The sequence below is a fragment of the Sinocyclocheilus grahami genome, unplaced genomic scaffold (assembly GCF_001515645.1).
Source record: "Sinocyclocheilus grahami isolate Dianchi unplaced genomic scaffold, SAMN03320097.WGS_v1.1 scaffold419.1, whole genome shotgun sequence".
Taxonomy (NCBI): domain Eukaryota; kingdom Metazoa; phylum Chordata; class Actinopteri; order Cypriniformes; family Cyprinidae; genus Sinocyclocheilus; species Sinocyclocheilus grahami.
In genome coordinates, this window is record NW_015505598.1 from 382,471 (window position 1) to 400,508 (window position 18,038).

The 18,038-nt window shown below is 39.3% G+C and overlaps 1 protein-coding gene across 1 annotated transcript in view; it reads right to left on the reverse strand.

Annotated features, from left to right (window-relative positions):
- Positions 1 to 744: 744 nt before the first annotated feature.
- LOC107551226 (elastin-like) overlaps positions 745 to 18,038 on the reverse strand; it is a 37,565-nt gene continuing 20,271 nt past the window's right edge. The window contains exons 10-22 of the mRNA XM_016232768.1: positions 13,246 to 13,284; positions 13,022 to 13,054; positions 12,131 to 12,214; positions 12,008 to 12,040; positions 11,739 to 11,873; positions 11,612 to 11,653; positions 5,287 to 5,316; positions 5,114 to 5,191; positions 4,549 to 4,590; positions 3,716 to 3,772; positions 3,399 to 3,434; positions 2,568 to 2,615; positions 745 to 791 (exon numbers count right to left, since the gene is read on the reverse strand). Coding sequence (XP_016088254.1) covers positions 745 to 791; positions 2,568 to 2,615; positions 3,399 to 3,434; positions 3,716 to 3,772; positions 4,549 to 4,590; positions 5,114 to 5,191; positions 5,287 to 5,316; positions 11,612 to 11,653; positions 11,739 to 11,873; positions 12,008 to 12,040; positions 12,131 to 12,214; positions 13,022 to 13,054; positions 13,246 to 13,284 — 704 coding nt within the window. The remainder of the gene's footprint in view (positions 792 to 2,567; positions 2,616 to 3,398; positions 3,435 to 3,715; positions 3,773 to 4,548; positions 4,591 to 5,113; positions 5,192 to 5,286; positions 5,317 to 11,611; positions 11,654 to 11,738; positions 11,874 to 12,007; positions 12,041 to 12,130; positions 12,215 to 13,021; positions 13,055 to 13,245; positions 13,285 to 18,038) is intronic.

Below are 18,038 nucleotides of genomic sequence, written 5' to 3' on the forward strand. Positions count from 1 at the left end.
CATCCACAAAGCTCTCTTAGCATAACGTGTGTTTCTATGCCTGCAATATGCATTTATTATTGAGGCCCGTTTTTCAAGCGTCTCAAATCAGGAGATCAGATCTGAATCGAAGACACTCACTGATGCTTCATGAAAGCCTAAATCATCTAGAGGGGGTGAATCTCACTAAACATGTCAAGAACATGTCACACGCCACATTTCATCGCAAGAAATAAAAAGAAATTATATTGTCATGAAGAAAATGAAAATAACGTTAGAAACAAATTCACTACAAAAGTATGTATACATCATTGGAAGTATTACACTTTTGTGTATTTCAGTGATGATAATAAAATATGACCATTGAGAATTACAAAAGAAAAAAGTAAAAGCACCAAAATCATTAGAAATTTTGTGGAAAATGTGTTTAATTGAAAGAATCTGTGCTCTTAAAACAGGTTTAATTTTCTTCATGCAAAATATAATTGTAGATGCCCCATATTTGAAATGAATGCACAAAGCTATTGTATGAGTGCAGAGTGTTTGGAATACAGTGTCTGAGCTGTATGGACCGATATTCGGATATTCGTTTTACTTTCAATTAGCAGCTTGGAGATTCTTCATTAGTCTAATTCATCCCTTTATTGAATATATATATATATATATATATATATACACACACTTCAGAGTTAAAGAGACTGAATGAGCTAATCAGCTAGAGCTCAGTCTCATTCTACTGCATCTTCCAGTGATGTTGTAAGGGTTTTAAGAGCGTTTACCTTGTTGTGGTGTCAGTCCTGCTCCATATCCCCCTAAAACACAAGAAATCATTGCATTATTATGAGCTGTTCAAACCTCTTGAGTGACTGAGTGAAATGTGGCATTGTGTCTAATTAAGTAAGTAAAGCGAAGAATAACTGTGTGAAATAGATGCCAATATGAACTGTGAGTAAGCCAACAGACAGCGTCAGGATTACTGTTTGTTCCAGCAGGAGATTTATGACCAGCTGTGACCAAGAGCATCTGGACGGAGATAATAATAAACCCACCGAGCAGCTCTACGTTGTGATTATATAATAACTAACACATAATAGTGTGCTATGACAGCAGCTTGAGCGTGAGTATTAGCAAGCACCGAGACTCACATTATAGTCAGAATGCAAATACACTTTGCATAATATTTGCACTTCAAGCCGACGCTTTTCATAGCAAGTGGATTTCAGCAGTCAACGTGTCTTTCCATAGTGATCAGTGACGCTTTTCAGCGTATTGTCTGTCAGGATATGTTGTTTAGAGGGATCTTATGAGGTTTTTTCCCCCTTCTGTTTGTGCATGAAAAAGATCTGCACGTTTACAAAGCACAGTCACTCCAAAGTCATTCTCTACGTATATTAGTAAGCACTGTTTCTGAACTCCCTCAAACATCTCAACTGTAGTCCTGAGTTTTCTCATCACAGTATCCCACCTTTAAATAAATCCCACCCAAGGCATATGCTAAAAAACTAAAGTGGGCAAGGCCTGGTTGAGTTACGTTAGTAGCGTGTTGTCGCCATTTCACAGCTCTAATATACTGATACACATGAAGCTGTTCATGTTCACAGACATAATGACTGTGTTTCTGTCAGGACCACTATCGTCAATATAACTTACGATTAGCAGACATTTTAGGTTGGGGGAATGGTTCTGTTCTGAGCAAACACTCCCTGCCCATCCACGCAGCCTACCATGGATAGGAGCAGGGAGAGCAGAATACCCCCCTAGGGTAACAGAACCAACATCAATGATAAATGTAGCAGATACCATTAATGTTCTACAAGATTATTTTAACAACATGATTCAGTGTTCTGACTCAATGATATATTCACTGCCAAGTCCTGACTGGACGAGAGGAGGAGCTGGGGATGGAGGTGGGTGATTAGTTCCTGAGCGAAGCGATAGCTGCTGAATAATGACTGAAGGGACCTTGTGAAGGGAATTATGATTGGTGTCGTGATCCTATAGGTAGACGTGGATCAGCTGAGTAAGCTGGAAAGGTGAGCTTGACTAACATGGCCTGCCAGAACTATCGCTACGCTCCATTTATGTGAAGTCTGTGTTTTTCACATAACCTTGCGTGTTTTTGACAGCTGATGCAAAAGAGACGGCTTTCTGTGCACTCAAACAAACTGCATATCAGAAGTTTAAACTGACAACACATGCAAGGAATAAACTTGATGATGACAAAGAACTGCAATATGCATACATGATAATAAAAAAAACTGATGTTTTGATTATCGCCACTAAGCCACAAGCTCCGCCCTCTTCTGAAAAGGGGGTTGGGGAACAGCAGCTCATTTGCATTTAAAGACAAACATACAAAAACAGCATATGTGTGCTTCCACCCAAAAAATGGCCATTTACAACATTGAATAATAATTGTTCTGTGGTGTATTTTGAGCTGAAGCTTCACAGACACTTTCTGGGAACACTCGAGACATCTTATCAAACGTACAATGGCCCTCAAAATGGGAAATTAACTACAGAGGGGCTGAATTCTATAAGGAGATACAATTTGAATTTAGCCTTGAATTATTTCTATAAAATGATACCTGGATATGCTTGTGGATATCCTCCATATCCTCCTGGAGCTACACCACCTGTAGGAAGAAAAGACAAAAAGATTTAGATCTCTAACTCGGTTGATCTAAAACAGCATTTGTCAATAAACAGGATTAGTATTCATTATAACTTGTAATCTAATTATAAAGGCTTTAGTATTTTGGCAAATTAAAGCACAGATTGAGAACACTTTTCTGAAATGCCAAAGGACACAAATTTAAGAGTAATTTAGTCTTTTTCTCAGTAGAAACATCTTTTTTTGTGACTGTGTTGTGAATACAGCAAGTATTCTGGCAGATGGTTTTGGCTGGGTTTACTGTGTATCTGCATAAGCAGAGAAGCCAACTGAGGAAGATGTTCTGAAAGGACAGTGCTTGAGAGAACACAGTGACATCAAATCATTGCTCACAGGACCAATACAAACCCATGATCTCAGGCTCTCTGCATTGTGTGTGTGAGAGTGATTACACAAGTGTGTTACTGCTATGAGTGTGAATGTACATGTGTCGTGGGCAGGACAGAGGGGTTAGGCTGTCTGCTCGACCGGGGGATTCTGGTTTCGAGAGAGTACCAGCATGTCAAAAGACCGAATGATGCAAAACAATCATTCCTGTTACTGTTAACAGAGTCACACATAATTGGCAGAGCTCAGCACCAGTAAAGGCCCACTTTGAGCACCACTTCTATAACACCTCTCCTCATTTTCCAGTAAAACTTGTCTATTGCACAAACATATAGACATATATTCAAGAACATGTGTAGATGCCAATTAAGATCTGCGTGAAGCAATCATTCTTTGTAGAGTTAATGCTGGGCCTCACCTGGCTGTGCGTATCCTGTACCCAAAGAGCCGTAGCCTGTTGATAGAGTTAGATGTTAAACACTCAGCACAATCACTGCTCACACAATTTAGAGGAAGAAAACAAAAACCCACAATTAATTTTTTGTACTTTCTAGATGCATTTCCCTATATCCTCTACAATTCCAGTTAGTTGAAGCTTCAGTGTTAATCTATGGCCATGGGGAGTACATTTGTTCTTGGGGAAAATCTTTAAAAAATGAATTTGGCAATGTTTTTGAAGCACAGTGTGGCGTCGTGTTGCAGAACATGAATATTGTGTATGCTTTCTTTTGCTACCTGGTTTAGGTGGTTTAGCACCAGCTCCCACACCAACACCTGTTGGATACCCTCCACCTGCAACAAGATGATCTGTGTCTTTAACAATAGCCCAGTAACACAAGGAACACTATTTCAATAGTATGTTCAGTATTTTGACAGAAAATGGTTTGTGTCATGTTACAGAGTCAGGGCTGTCCTTGTAGAGGACATCACAGCTCATGATCATGATCAACACTCTGCATTATAGGATCTGCCCTCCCTGCTATCCTTTGGAGTATCTTAAAGGGAAGTTTAAATTACACTGGCTATCCTTTGGGACTGGGGTACTTCAGGGTTTGATGCTTGGCCCCCTCCTCTTCCCGATATACACAACATGGAGAAAAACTTTGCAGGACTGATGTTGGCCACCCCTGTAATGCAGTAAAATCACAACCTTCCTATCTGAGCAAATTATGCCGAATATAGTGGCATATTTGGTTTTCAATCTTACACCTCTGTTTAAGAAGGCACTGATATTTCGATCAGGTTCTGGAGCACCCTCCTATCTTCACTAACAAACTGCAAATCCTCCCTACAGAGGTCTACATATAGACAGCCCAGCGCCTTCATAACTTCTAGAAAAATGTAAAAACCTGGACCCTTCCAAAAGCATTTGACTCACAACTGTTAATGCACTTGGCATACATTTGTATTCAAAGTGATATATATTGCATTGAAAACATGCATTTTTTCAGTTTATGTATTCCCTGGGAAGCTGTGACCTTAGTATTGTACTTTTAGTACTTTTCAAGCTACAGGAACACTGCTAAAGGATCAAGTATCAAGTAATTTAGTATTGCATTAGATCTCACCTGCTCCAGGTACGAGTCCTGCCCCTCCAACTCCCCCTACACCTGCGACACCAAACAAATATATATATATATATATATATATATATATATATATATATATATATATATATATATATACATACACAGTATATGGTAATCAGCATTTTCTGATCATTTTCTGTTACAATGGATCTTGTGAATTCTGAAGGTCTTTACATTAACTTATAAAATTATATCTCAGTTCTATCTGCTTATAGCAGTCAACTTAAGATTTTGACCAATTAATTCCAATATCTGAATATCTTAGTCTATGTGAACTTCGTTATTGATGCCTGAGTAATCTGTAGCAAAGGTAGTTATATGGATATAGTTCAGATGTGGCCAAAGTTGGTCCTGGAGAGCCACAGTCCTGCAGAGTTTTGCTCCAACCTGGATAAAAACTCACCTGACTGCAGCTTTCTAATAACTATTAGACCTTGACTAGCTTGTTTATGTGTGTTTGATTAAGGTTGGAGTGAAACTCTGCAGGACTGTGGCTCTCCAGGGCCGATGTTGGCCACCCCTGGTACAGTACATATGATCTTACCAGGGGCTTTCAGAGGTTTGGCTCCAGGTAACACACCAGTTCCAATTCCAGCTGCTCCAGTGCCACCAGGAAATGGGCCTAAAACAACAGGACGAAGAAATATTCAGCATGATTTTGACTTTGGTAAGTTTTTAATGTGTTTTTGTCTTTAATGATTGACTGATCATATTTACCATATCCATATGGGTAAACCCCACCAGGACCTGTAAACACAAACGTGTATGTTACACTATAGTCAAATATAGGTGCCTATCAAAATGTTTATTTGTTTGTTTATCGTTTCTGTGTAAAGTGTATAGAGCAGTGCTTAGATTTTGGGTGCATGTGCATATTTATTACACTTTTCATATGACAGAACTTACACTTCCTGAGTTTTACCCAGTGTGAGATTGTATACAATTCTGTTTCGTCATAGGACTATACTTATCTGTTACAACTATGTTTGCTGAGTGTATACATCAGGACTTTTTTACCGACTTTCTTACACTGAAATTATTGTGGAGGATGATACTTAATATCAGAGGCATCATGGTACTCTAGACTGCATTATGACATATTCATGTATTTACACAGTACAAAATATAGCATAGTTTTACCATAGTGACTTTTATGGTGATTATTATTATTATTTTTAAATATTCCTTTGAAATCACGCAGATGGTATGAGGACAGAGAACTTTGTCACAAGGGATTTTACCCTGCCCCCAAGTGGTACAACTAAGTAATGCACACATTTAAAATATTACCATGGATTATTTTCTGAACATTTTGCCCTTTCCCTGTAGAGACTGTAAACAACTATAGAGCTTTGGACTGTGAATTTGGTCTTTGATTCTTTTTTTTTCTTTTTTTAATGCGGTGATTCCAAAGTAAATGGGGCAAATGTCAAGTTAGTCAGGAAGTAGCTGGATCTTGACAGGAAATGACAACACTGTGTTAAAGGAAGCCTATTCAACTTCTCTCACAGCTCAGGATGAATGATATATCTGAACGCCAGGACATATAATTTTAGTGTCTAATGTTGTATATTGAGGACTTACCAACTCCAGGTTTACACAGTAAAATCCTGAGTGTTTAATTAACAATGCTATATGGTCAAGTTAATGAGATAATTATGTGATTAATTAAGTGCTGATTGAGTATTAGTGATGAACAGCTGCTGTTAACAAGCAGAATCACAAGAACTACAACTGACTTCAGCCACAGACTTAGATAAAATCAACTGAAATAAAAGAAGACATTAAATCTCTCAAGATCTCAGCAGAAGATGATTGAACAACTCTACCAACAGCATCACCAGCTTCATGCATTACTAACCAGTTAGAATTTTTGATTAAGAATTAACAGAGATTTAGACGTTAATGTTTATTGAAAATAATACAATTTGAAGTCACCGTTGTGGAGATAAGTGTTTGCTTTAGTCGGGCTCTTGACTCTTGACCTTTTTAACATTAGTTTTTCTCTGGTTGCTGTCACTGTGTTTATGAAACACATTTGTTATGGCAATAAAAACCAAGAGAAAATGTGTTCAGATTATATTGGCCATTTTTTTGATAAATGACATTGTTGTCGTGATGCGGCCAGGTTTGTTATTTGGTATAGTTTGTTATTGATCATAACTGTATTTTAATGAAATAATAGGAAGAGCTTTAAAAAGACTTTGCACACCAGTTTAGAACATCTGTGCTGTTTAGACACGCAGACATCAAGAATCAGCATATGAATCTCAACAATGGTGATGATCATCAGACAGATTCATGCTGCATTGCATTCTGGGTGCACCAGTCATAACTCATCCATGGCTCCCAGCATGCATTGCGACATGAATAAATTATGCAGCTGCATCGTCTTAGTATTTTCTTTTCTTTTTACTATTTGCTTTTATTCTTGTTATTTTTTGTTGTGACTTTTTTCTGCTTTGTTTTGTCACATTCAAAAATCACATAAAAATTATCAAAATATTTTGTCACCATTGTTGAGGTTCACATGCTGATTCTTCATGTCTATGAGTGCCAGATTTGAAACATCGTTATGAACCATATTTATAAAAGTTGTTTAAGAAAGATTTCACATTGTTGTCTCATAACTGAAGCAATAGAGAAAGCATGAAGCACTAAAGTTTTAGATAAATTTCAATCAGAGACACAGACACATGACATGATTTTATCATAAGTTCCTTGCCATCACATATGTATTTAACACACAATTGCGCTTACTTTAACACTCTTTTAGAGTGGGACCATATATGCTCTGAACAGTGTTAATTTAACACTCGGGATTTTACTGTGTATCAGCGTACATCTACAGTCAGATGAATGCACAAACACAGCCCAACAATGAATACAACCCCTAGTGTGTCCAGCAGTGACCCCATCTGGGTCATTCTCAGGAAACGGTATCTTTTGAGCCCCATGATGACTGACTGATATAATAACATCGCAGATTATAAGGTTTTTGATAGATCTAATCTCATTAATGACTACTGGAAGTTAGTGGGTTATACTGAAATTAAACTAAACTAATTCCACCTAAATTTTAAGTTTATTGAAACATAAATATCACTGTTTGTGTCTTTACAACTTTTGAAGCATTATTGTTATTATCACAAAGTACAAGAATGCTGAATGTAAAAAATAAAGGTCTGGTAAAAATATATTTGGTAGCTCAGGCTGTTATTACCCACTCCAACACAGACCTGCTAGCGAAATACTGGCCTGCTCACAAACACTTCCGCTAGTTAGTGTGTTTACATCATGTTGAGAAGACGCTGTGTTCAAGGATACCACAGAAATACAATTCAAACCTTTTGTTGTGTGCTTGTCGTTTTACCAAGGCCTGCTTCTCTAACCTTGGCTTTTATCTTCGTTGGCTTCTAATCTTCTTTATCATCTTATTTTTCAATATAGTGCTCAAAATATCATGTTTCTGTGATAATATGTGATGTATACCTAGTGCAGCTTTAGGGTTCCAGGTAAAGCACGATATTACTGTCTTACCTAGTTCTGATAATTCACTGTGAACCCACTATTTCCTAAGAATGTGTCGATTAATGTAGACTGACATTGTTCTAATTACTTCGTTTAATAATAAAGAATGTAGTGTAGCACACAGATATTATAATCATTGTGAAACTGCTGTTTATTTTACTGCACGGCAGTTATAGGGTTAATGCGGGAGATAGTTAGGCTGCTGCGCCTGTGATACAGCTGTTCTGATTAAAAGTTAAGACAGAGCATCCTTTGTCTGTATTCCTTCAAACATTACAGTAGACATATATTGGTATACAAACTGTATTGTTTCATCAGTTAGTCACGTTAGCATTCGGCTAACGTATCCACCATTATTGTTTTAAGTGTTCACAGTTTTGCAGCTAAAATTTAGCTGTGGGCACGATTTGCTTGCATGAGTGTTTTTGTATTTTATGTCATTATTATAAGAACAGATTGGAGCACTATATTATTGTTTTATGTATAGGTGCTTTGTCAATGGTAGCGCTCGCTCAAGGACTCCTCTCTCTGTCAATCACAACAGGCTTGGCCAGCTGACCAATCAGAGCAGAGTAGGCTTATGGAAGGAAGGGGTTTGCTCCGAACTTGCTTGGAACAAATCGTTTCGAAATCATTGGTAAATGACTCTAATATTAAATGTATATTCTGAGAATATTACAATGTTTTCTGACCTTAGATGCATTTAAACCCATTGTAGAGGACTCCAACACAATATTAGGACACTTTAAAATTCCATATGACCTGCTCTTTAAAGGAACACTTTGAAAACACATCAGATCTCAATGGGGAAAAATATCATGCTGGATATCTATACTGATATGGACTGGGTAATGTGTTAGGAACGAACGGATGCCACATCTTTTTATGGAAATGAAAATGATCAACCTACATAGGGCTGAATTCAAAGACACCCCGAAAATCAAAGACAAAATATGATGCAGCAGGCTAGTCCATTTTGCTGAAATTTCATTGCAGCAACTCAAAATGGTACTCAGTAGTTTGTATGGCCCCCACGTGCTTGTATGCATGCCAGTATGCATGTAGGGCATCACTGAGCTCCTGGACAGTCTGAGGTGCAAGTTAATTGTGGTCCCTTCTTGTAACTGATCATGTTCTTTCTTAGCACTTAGTGTGCATGTTTTGAAAACATGAAACATGGATGACCAGAGGACCATTCTTTACAGAGAAAAATCCTGCTACAGGTACAGAGTGTCAGTAACAGATCTGAGAAAATGCAGATTGGCAATCTCAAGTGCAGATAGCAATAAAGGTTAGAGGGAAAATGAAGGAGCATTAAAAAGCTAAATGAAAATGGAGTTCTGCTACATATAGACAAGACATTTGTACATGCAACAGTAGATCTTACTGGGCTCAGGGGCCTTGCCAGTTGCTACAATAGCCGTCGGTCCTGCCAAGAAACAACATGTTCCACCTTCAACCCTTGCAGTTTAAAGACAAGCAGCATAGAGGTGACTAGCTCAGAGGCAACTATACTGTATGTCTCCCTGTCTTTCAACTAAAAAGAACAAAAACAACAGAAAATAACAAAACCTAGACAAGCTAGACAACATATTTGGGCATCATTGGCACATGTCTGATATAAAACCATCTGTGATCATTGCTACTGAAATCTTGCTACCTTCTAAGATACTTAATTTTAGCCAGATTGACTCTACTATCTCCAATAGTTATAGCTAGCTATCTCTCACCTGCCTCAGCAATAGTCCTGGAGATGACCGGCATTGCCATACAGACAGCGTATAGCTACATCTAGATGGGTTGGTAAAGCCTATGTCGCAGCTGGTTAGGCTAGTGCATCCCTGCACACCATGGCTCAGGGAAATTGATGGAGGCGTGGGCTGAACCCTTGAGACAGTTCAAGAGCTACATCGGCCCGCAGACCTTGCCCTCCATGCCACCAAGTAGATGACCAGATGTACTAGTCGTTCAATGGCAAGCCCATTGGGGCGCTCATTCTCCCACAGGGTTTTGCTAAACCTGCCACATCTAGTGCATTGGGAGGCAGCAGATTGTAGTTAACTTTTTGACCATTCTCTGCAAAACACCATTGCTGTATGTGATTGTTAGAGGGGTTTCAATACACTGTTTTGCAATTTTGTAAATGTTTGGGATGCACCGTTTTTAGCACAAGAAGTGCTATCTCTTTTGAGCAACAAGTCCAGCTTCTGTAGCCACTATTCTGTATGCTTTTCCCTGATAGTACTGCTCCTGCGAGTTCTAGCAAGTGTAAGGCAGAATGGAGTATGCCTATTGCTCATAGCCCTGTGCTGGCCGGCCCGAGAGTGGTTCTCGGACCTAATATTCCTCCTGGTAGGCCCTCCATGGGAGATTGCTGTCTCAACTGCAGGGCTTAGTTCAATACCCCTGGCCTGAGCCGTTAAAGTTATGAGTTTGGCCTTTGAGGGGAGCCCAATATTAAATTCTAGTGAATTTTTTTATTGTTAAGGCTCCCTCTACTAGGAAAATATATGCTCTGAAGTGGCAGCCTTTCACATCATAGTGTAAGCAGCATCATTTGGATCCAGTCCACTGCCTGGAATTTTTCCAAGAGAATCTTTCTGCATGTGCAGATCGACAGTACTTCATTGGGGAGATACTCCCTAATTTCCCATAGCTTACATGGGATCAGATGGCTGAGGCCTTTCTACCCAGCGAGAGCTCCTTCTTGGACCCATCCTGGAAAGTTTTATCGGACCCTCTTTTGAGCTTTAAGAGTCAGTGTCTGAGGATTGTCCTAGGGCAGGTGTACTGAATCCTGTTCTTGGAGATCTGCCTACCTGCAGAGTTCAGTTCCAACCCTGTTCCAACACAACTGTCTGTGATTATCAAGTCCATTTTGCAGAATGAAATAATTGGTATACAGTTCCCCATAAAGTCAACTCATGACGCAACGTTGAATTCCTATTTCCTGAGTAGGGAATGAGATGCTGCGTCTCATTGCCATACTTCAGGCAGGCCCGTGCATCTTCCTTCAGATAATCTGAGGACGTGATATTTGAGATGGCCTTTTATGATGTAGGTGATGCAGTGCATTATGTCAGCTGACCTCTTCGTCTGCCAATGGTGTGATTGCACACATTCTTCAGACACTGTCATGCCGAGGGCATTCCCCATAGTGTTATCGCATGATGCAGCATCTTGTTCCCTACTCAGGGAACCAGGGTTACATATGTAACATTTTGTATAAGGCACACTTTAAGGGGATGCTATTGAGTAAATGTGTATTCTTTCTTTAATTAAAGGTTTAGTCTATGAAATAATGGATATGCTTCATTTTGAAATAACTGTATTTCTGACCCCAATTCAATCACCATTATTTGCCTGTACTGTAACTGTTTGCAGAATTTTTGCAAAAATCTGTACATTATTTGAATGAGCTACTACTTTCTTTCTATGGCAACAAACTGAAATGTAATTACGAGTGCATAGAGATTGCTCATTTATCAAACAGAATCAGTTTTGTATTTACCCGGTACAGCAGTCCCTGCAGGAGCCAGCGTTGGAAGCTTTGCTGTGGAACAAACACATTAGTTCAAATCAAGCATGACATACTATGTGCTTCATGGCATTTGGTGGACTAAGCCTATTTGTTGTACCTGGTTTTCCACTTGGTGCAAAGGGCAGACCAGTACCTCCAGGAACACCGATGCCTGTGCCACCCGGTACGACCACCACATCACCACCAGGTGTTGCTCCAGGAGCTGCTATTCCAGTTCCAGTGATCCCAGCGCCTAGCAGACAATGAGAAGAAGTGCATCAGTGGAATCCATTAGGCTGCATTACCTCATTAAAAGGCAGGTAAACACAGGTTTAAATGAAGCAGCTTGTTAAGAAATATATGAAGCTAATATATGAACTACTGTACCAGTTTTAGGAGGTTTGACTCCACCAGGATATCCTGAAAACATTAAAATGAGTCTTATTGATTGCTGGTGATTATTATCTCACATTGATAGTGACCTGATCATGGGTCAGTTGAATCAAGTACCTCCAACCCCGGCTCCTGGTGTCAGTCCCGTCCCAGTTCCAGGCAGTGGCGCTCCTGCTGCACCAGGTACTGTACCTGCACCTCCTGCAGGCAACCCATGTCACCATTCATATCATTACCACATAGTTTGCGCTAACATCTACTTTACTACAGTTTATTATGATTCTTTTGAAAAAATGTACAGGCAGCTGCTATGACTAGTAATTTTGGTAACACTTTAGATTAGGGGACACATATTCACTATTAAATATTAAGAGTTTTCCCTCAATAAACTTTTAATTTGCTGCTTATTGGGAGTAAGTAATGTAGTTGTTGTAATAGTTATGTTTAGGTATGGGGTAGGGTTAAGGGATCTAGAATATGGACATGCATTAATATGTGCTTTATAGCAACTAATAAACAGTCAATATGCAAGTAATAGGCATGCTACTAAGCAACTAGTTAGATAATTATGTTCCCTAATCTAAAGTGTTATCGTAATTTTATTGTAATCAAAAGAATGGTCAGTAATTTCTATTAAATGTTCATAATTTTGCTGGTCAACAAACAAATGTTTTATTTTTTTCTATAATCAAATTTATGTATTGAAGTTCATAAAAATACTGTAATAAAGATATTGGCATTATGTAATTGGGGTATATTTTCATGAATGGTTACTTACATACTTCTTTAATATGAAATAAATAAGTTAAAAAAAAATTGTATTTACTCCAAATAGGCTGTGTCCTAAACTACTCATATATTTATATCATGAGTAGCCTGTACACCTCGAGTGAATATGATTTCAGACGTTTTTCAAAAGTGCTATTCATTTGTTTTGGTGTAAACATTTAATAAGTATAAAAAAACCTAAATATAAAATCTTAAAATACCTACAAAATGTTCTCTCACCATATTTCGGAGGTTTAACTCCTGCTGGATACCCTGCAAAACCATAAATTCATTTTAGAGAATGAATCTTTTAGTTCACAATTTATGATTCATAATGACTGCTTAATTGTTATGAGAATTTAGTCAAATTTAAATCTTTTAAATTTAAGACTTTTAGGATTTAAGCACAAGTGAACTGTAATTTTAATGTCTTGAATAAATGGCTGTATATATAATAAAAATACCTCCAGGTACACCTCCAGGTACTCCACCTGGTACTCCACCTGGTACTCCACCGGGTACTCCACCGGGAACACCTGCCCATGGATGAGATTTGTCATTAAAATCACGATGAAACAGAAATAGTGACAGATCTGTATTTCCATAATGCACATTCAAGTGTAGTGGACTATAATAAAATAGAGCATGGTTTGGTTATGTGCCTTGGAAAAATATATTTGGTAGCTCAGGCTGTTATTACCCACTCCAACACAGACCTGCTAGCGAAATACTGGCCTGCTCACAAACACTTCCGCTAGTTAGTGTGTTTACATCATGTTGAGAAGACGCTGTGTTCAAGGATACCACAGAAATACAATTCAAACCTTTTGTTGTGTGCTTGTCGTTTTACCAAGGCCTGCTTCTCTAACCTTGGCTTTTATCTTCGTTGGCTTCTAATCTTCTTTATCATCTTATTTTTCAATATAGTGCTCAAAATATCATGTTTCTGTGATAATATGTGATGTATACCTAGTGCAGCTTTAGGGTTCCAGGTAAAGCACGATATTACTGTCTTACCTAGTTCTGATAATTCACTGTGAACCCACTATTTCCTAAGAATGTGTCGATTAATGTAGACTGACATTGTTCTAATTACTTCGTTTAATAATAAAGAATGTAGTGTAGCACACAGATATTATAATCATTGTGAAACTGCTGTTTATTTTACTGCACGGCAGTTATAGGGTTAATGCGGGAGATAGTTAGGCTGCTGCGCCTGTGATACAGCTGTTCTGATTAAAAGTTAAGACAGAGCATCCTTTGTCTGTATTCCTTCAAACATTACAGTAGACATATATTGGTATACAAACTGTATTGTTTCATCAGTTAGTCACGTTAGCATTCGGCTAACGTATCCACCATTATTGTTTTAAGTGTTCACAGTTTTGCAGCTAAAATTTAGCTGTGGGCACGATTTGCTTGCATGAGTGTTTTTGTATTTTATGTCATTATTATAAGAACAGATTGGAGCACTATATTATTGTTTTATGTATAGGTGCTTTGTCAATGGTAGCGCTCGCTCAAGGACTCCTCTCTCTGTCAATCACAACAGGCTTGGCCAGCTGACCAATCAGAGCAGAGTAGGCTTATGGAAGGAAGGGGTTTGCTCCGAACTTGCTTGGAACAAATCGTTTCGAAATCATTGGTAAATGACTCTAATATTAAATGTATATTCTGAGAATATTACAATGTTTTCTGACCTTAGATGCATTTAAACCCATTGTAGAGGACTCCAACACAATATTAGGACACTTTAAAATTCCATATGACCTGCTCTTTAAAGGAACACTTTGAAAACACATCAGATCTCAATGGGGAAAAATATCATGCTGGATATCTATACTGATATGGACTGGGTAATGTGTTAGGAACGAACGGATGCCACATCTTTTTATGGAAATGAAAATGATCAACCTACATAGGGCTGAATTCAAAGACACCCCGAAAATCAAAGACAAAATATGATGCAGCAGGCTAGTCCATTTTGCTGAAATTTCATTGCAGCAACTCAAAATGGTACTCAGTAGTTTGTATGGCCCCCACGTGCTTGTATGCATGCCAGTATGCATGTAGGGCATCACTGAGCTCCTGGACAGTCTGAGGTGCAAGTTAATTGTGGTCCCTTCTTGTAACTGATCATGTTCTTTCTTAGCACTTAGTGTGCATGTTTTGAAAACATGAAACATGGATGACCAGAGGACCATTCTTTACAGAGAAAAATCCTGCTACAGGTACAGAGTGTCAGTAACAGATCTGAGAAAATGCAGATTGGCAATCTCAAGTGCAGATAGCAATAAAGGTTAGAGGGAAAATGAAGGAGCATTAAAAAGCTAAATGAAAATGGAGTTCTGCTACATATAGACAAGACATTTGTACATGCAACAGTAGATCTTACTGGGCTCAGGGGCCTTGCCAGTTGCTACAATAGCCGTCGGTCCTGCCAAGAAACAACATGTTCCACCTTCAACCCTTGCAGTTTAAAGACAAGCAGCATAGAGGTGACTAGCTCAGAGGCAACTATACTGTATGTCTCCCTGTCTTTCAACTAAAAAGAACAAAAACAACAGAAAATAACAAAACCTAGACAAGCTAGACAACATATTTGGGCATCATTGGCACATGTCTGATATAAAACCATCTGTGATCATTGCTACTGAAATCTTGCTACCTTCTAAGATACTTAATTTTAGCCAGATTGACTCTACTATCTCCAATAGTTATAGCTAGCTATCTCTCACCTGCCTCAGCAATAGTCCTGGAGATGACCGGCATTGCCATACAGACAGCGTATAGCTACATCTAGATGGGTTGGTAAAGCCTATGTCGCAGCTGGTTAGGCTAGTGCATCCCTGCACACCATGGCTCAGGGAAATTGATGGAGGCGTGGGCTGAACCCTTGAGACAGTTCAAGAGCTACATCGGCCCGCAGACCTTGCCCTCCATGCCACCAAGTAGATGACCAGATGTACTAGTCGTTCAATGGCAAGCCCATTGGGGCGCTCATTCTCCCACAGGGTTTTGCTAAACCTGCCACATCTAGTGCATTGGGAGGCAGCAGATTGTAGTTAACTTTTTGACCATTCTCTGCAAAACACCATTGCTGTATGTGATTGTTAGAGGGGTTTCAATACACTGTTTTGCAATTTTGTAAATGTTTGGGATGCACCGTTTTTAGCACAAGAAGTGCTATCTCTTTTGAGCAACAAGTCCAGCTTCTGTAGCCACTATTCTGTATGCTTTTCCCTGATAGTACTGCTCCTGCGAGTTCTAGCAAGTGTAAGGCAGAATGGAGTATGCCTATTGCTCATAGCCCTGTGCTGGCCGGCCCGAGAGTGGTTCTCGGACCTAATATTCCTCCTGGTAGGCCCTCCATGGGAGATTGCTGTCTCAACTGCAGGGCTTAGTTCAATACCCCTGGCCTGAGCCGTTAAAGTTATGAGTTTGGCCTTTGAGGGGAGCCCAATATTAAATTCTAGTGAATTTTTTTATTGTTAAGGCTCCCTCTACTAGGAAAATATATGCTCTGAAGTGGCAGCCTTTCACATCATAGTGTAAGCAGCATCATTTGGATCCAGTCCACTGCCTGGAATTTTTCCAAGAGAATCTTTCTGCATGTGCAGATCGACAGTACTTCATTGGGGAGATACTCCCTAATTTCCCATAGCTTACATGGGATCAGATGGCTGAGGCCTTTCTACCCAGCGAGAGCTCCTTCTTGGACCCATCCTGGAAAGTTTTATCGGACCCTCTTTTGAGCTTTAAGAGTCAGTGTCTGAGGATTGTCCTAGGGCAGGTGTACTGAATCCTGTTCTTGGAGATCTGCCTACCTGCAGAGTTCAGTTCCAACCCTGTTCCAACACAACTGTCTGTGATTATCAAGTCCATTTTGCAGAATGAAATAATTGGTATACAGTTCCCCATAAAGTCAACTCATGACGCAACGTTGAATTCCTATTTCCTGAGTAGGGAATGAGATGCTGCGTCTCATTGCCATACTTCAGGCAGGCCCGTGCATCTTCCTTCAGATAATCTGAGGACGTGATATTTGAGATGGCCTTTTATGATGTAGGTGATGCAGTGCATTATGTCAGCTGACCTCTTCGTCTGCCAATGGTGTGATTGCACACATTCTTCAGACACTGTCATGCCGAGGGCATTCCCCATAGTGTTATCGCATGATGCAGCATCTTGTTCCCTACTCAGGGAACCAGGGTTACATATGTAACATTTTGTATAAGGCACACTTTAAGGGGATGCTATTGAGTAAATGTGTATTCTTTCTTTAATTAAAGGTTTAGTCTATGAAATAATGGATATGCTTCATTTTGAAATAACTGTATTTCTGACCCCAATTCAATCACCATTATTTGCCTGTACTGTAACTGTTTGCAGAATTTTTGCAAAAATCTGTACATTATTTGAATGAGCTACTACTTTCTTTCTATGGCAACAAACTGAAATGTAATTACGAGTGCATAGAGATTGCTCATTTATCAAACAGAATCAGTTTTGTATTTACCCGGTACAGCAGTCCCTGCAGGAGCCAGCGTTGGAAGCTTTGCTGTGGAACAAACACATTAGTTCAAATCAAGCATGACATACTATGTGCTTCATGGCATTTGGTGGACTAAGCCTATTTGTTGTACCTGGTTTTCCACTTGGTGCAAAGGGCAGACCAGTACCTCCAGGAACACCGATGCCTGTGCCACCCGGTACGACCACCACATCACCACCAGGTGTTGCTCCAGGAGCTGCTATTCCAGTTCCAGTGATCCCAGCGCCTAGCAGACAATGAGAAGAAGTGCATCAGTGGAATCCATTAGGCTGCATTACCTCATTAAAAGGCAGGTAAACACAGGTTTAAATGAAGCAGCTTGTTAAGAAATATATGAAGCTAATATATGAACTACTGTACCAGTTTTAGGAGGTTTGACTCCACCAGGATATCCTGAAAACATTAAAATGAGTCTTATTGATTGCTGGTGATTATTATCTCACATTGATAGTGACCTGATCATGGGTCAGTTGAATCAAGTACCTCCAACCCCGGCTCCTGGTGTCAGTCCCGTCCCAGTTCCAGGCAGTGGCGCTCCTGCTGCACCAGGTACTGTACCTGCACCTCCTGCAGGCAACCCATGTCACCATTCATATCATTACCACATAGTTTGCGCTAACATCTACTTTACTACAGTTTATTATGATTCTTTTGAAAAAATGTACAGGCAGCTGCTATGACTAGTAATTTTGGTAACACTTT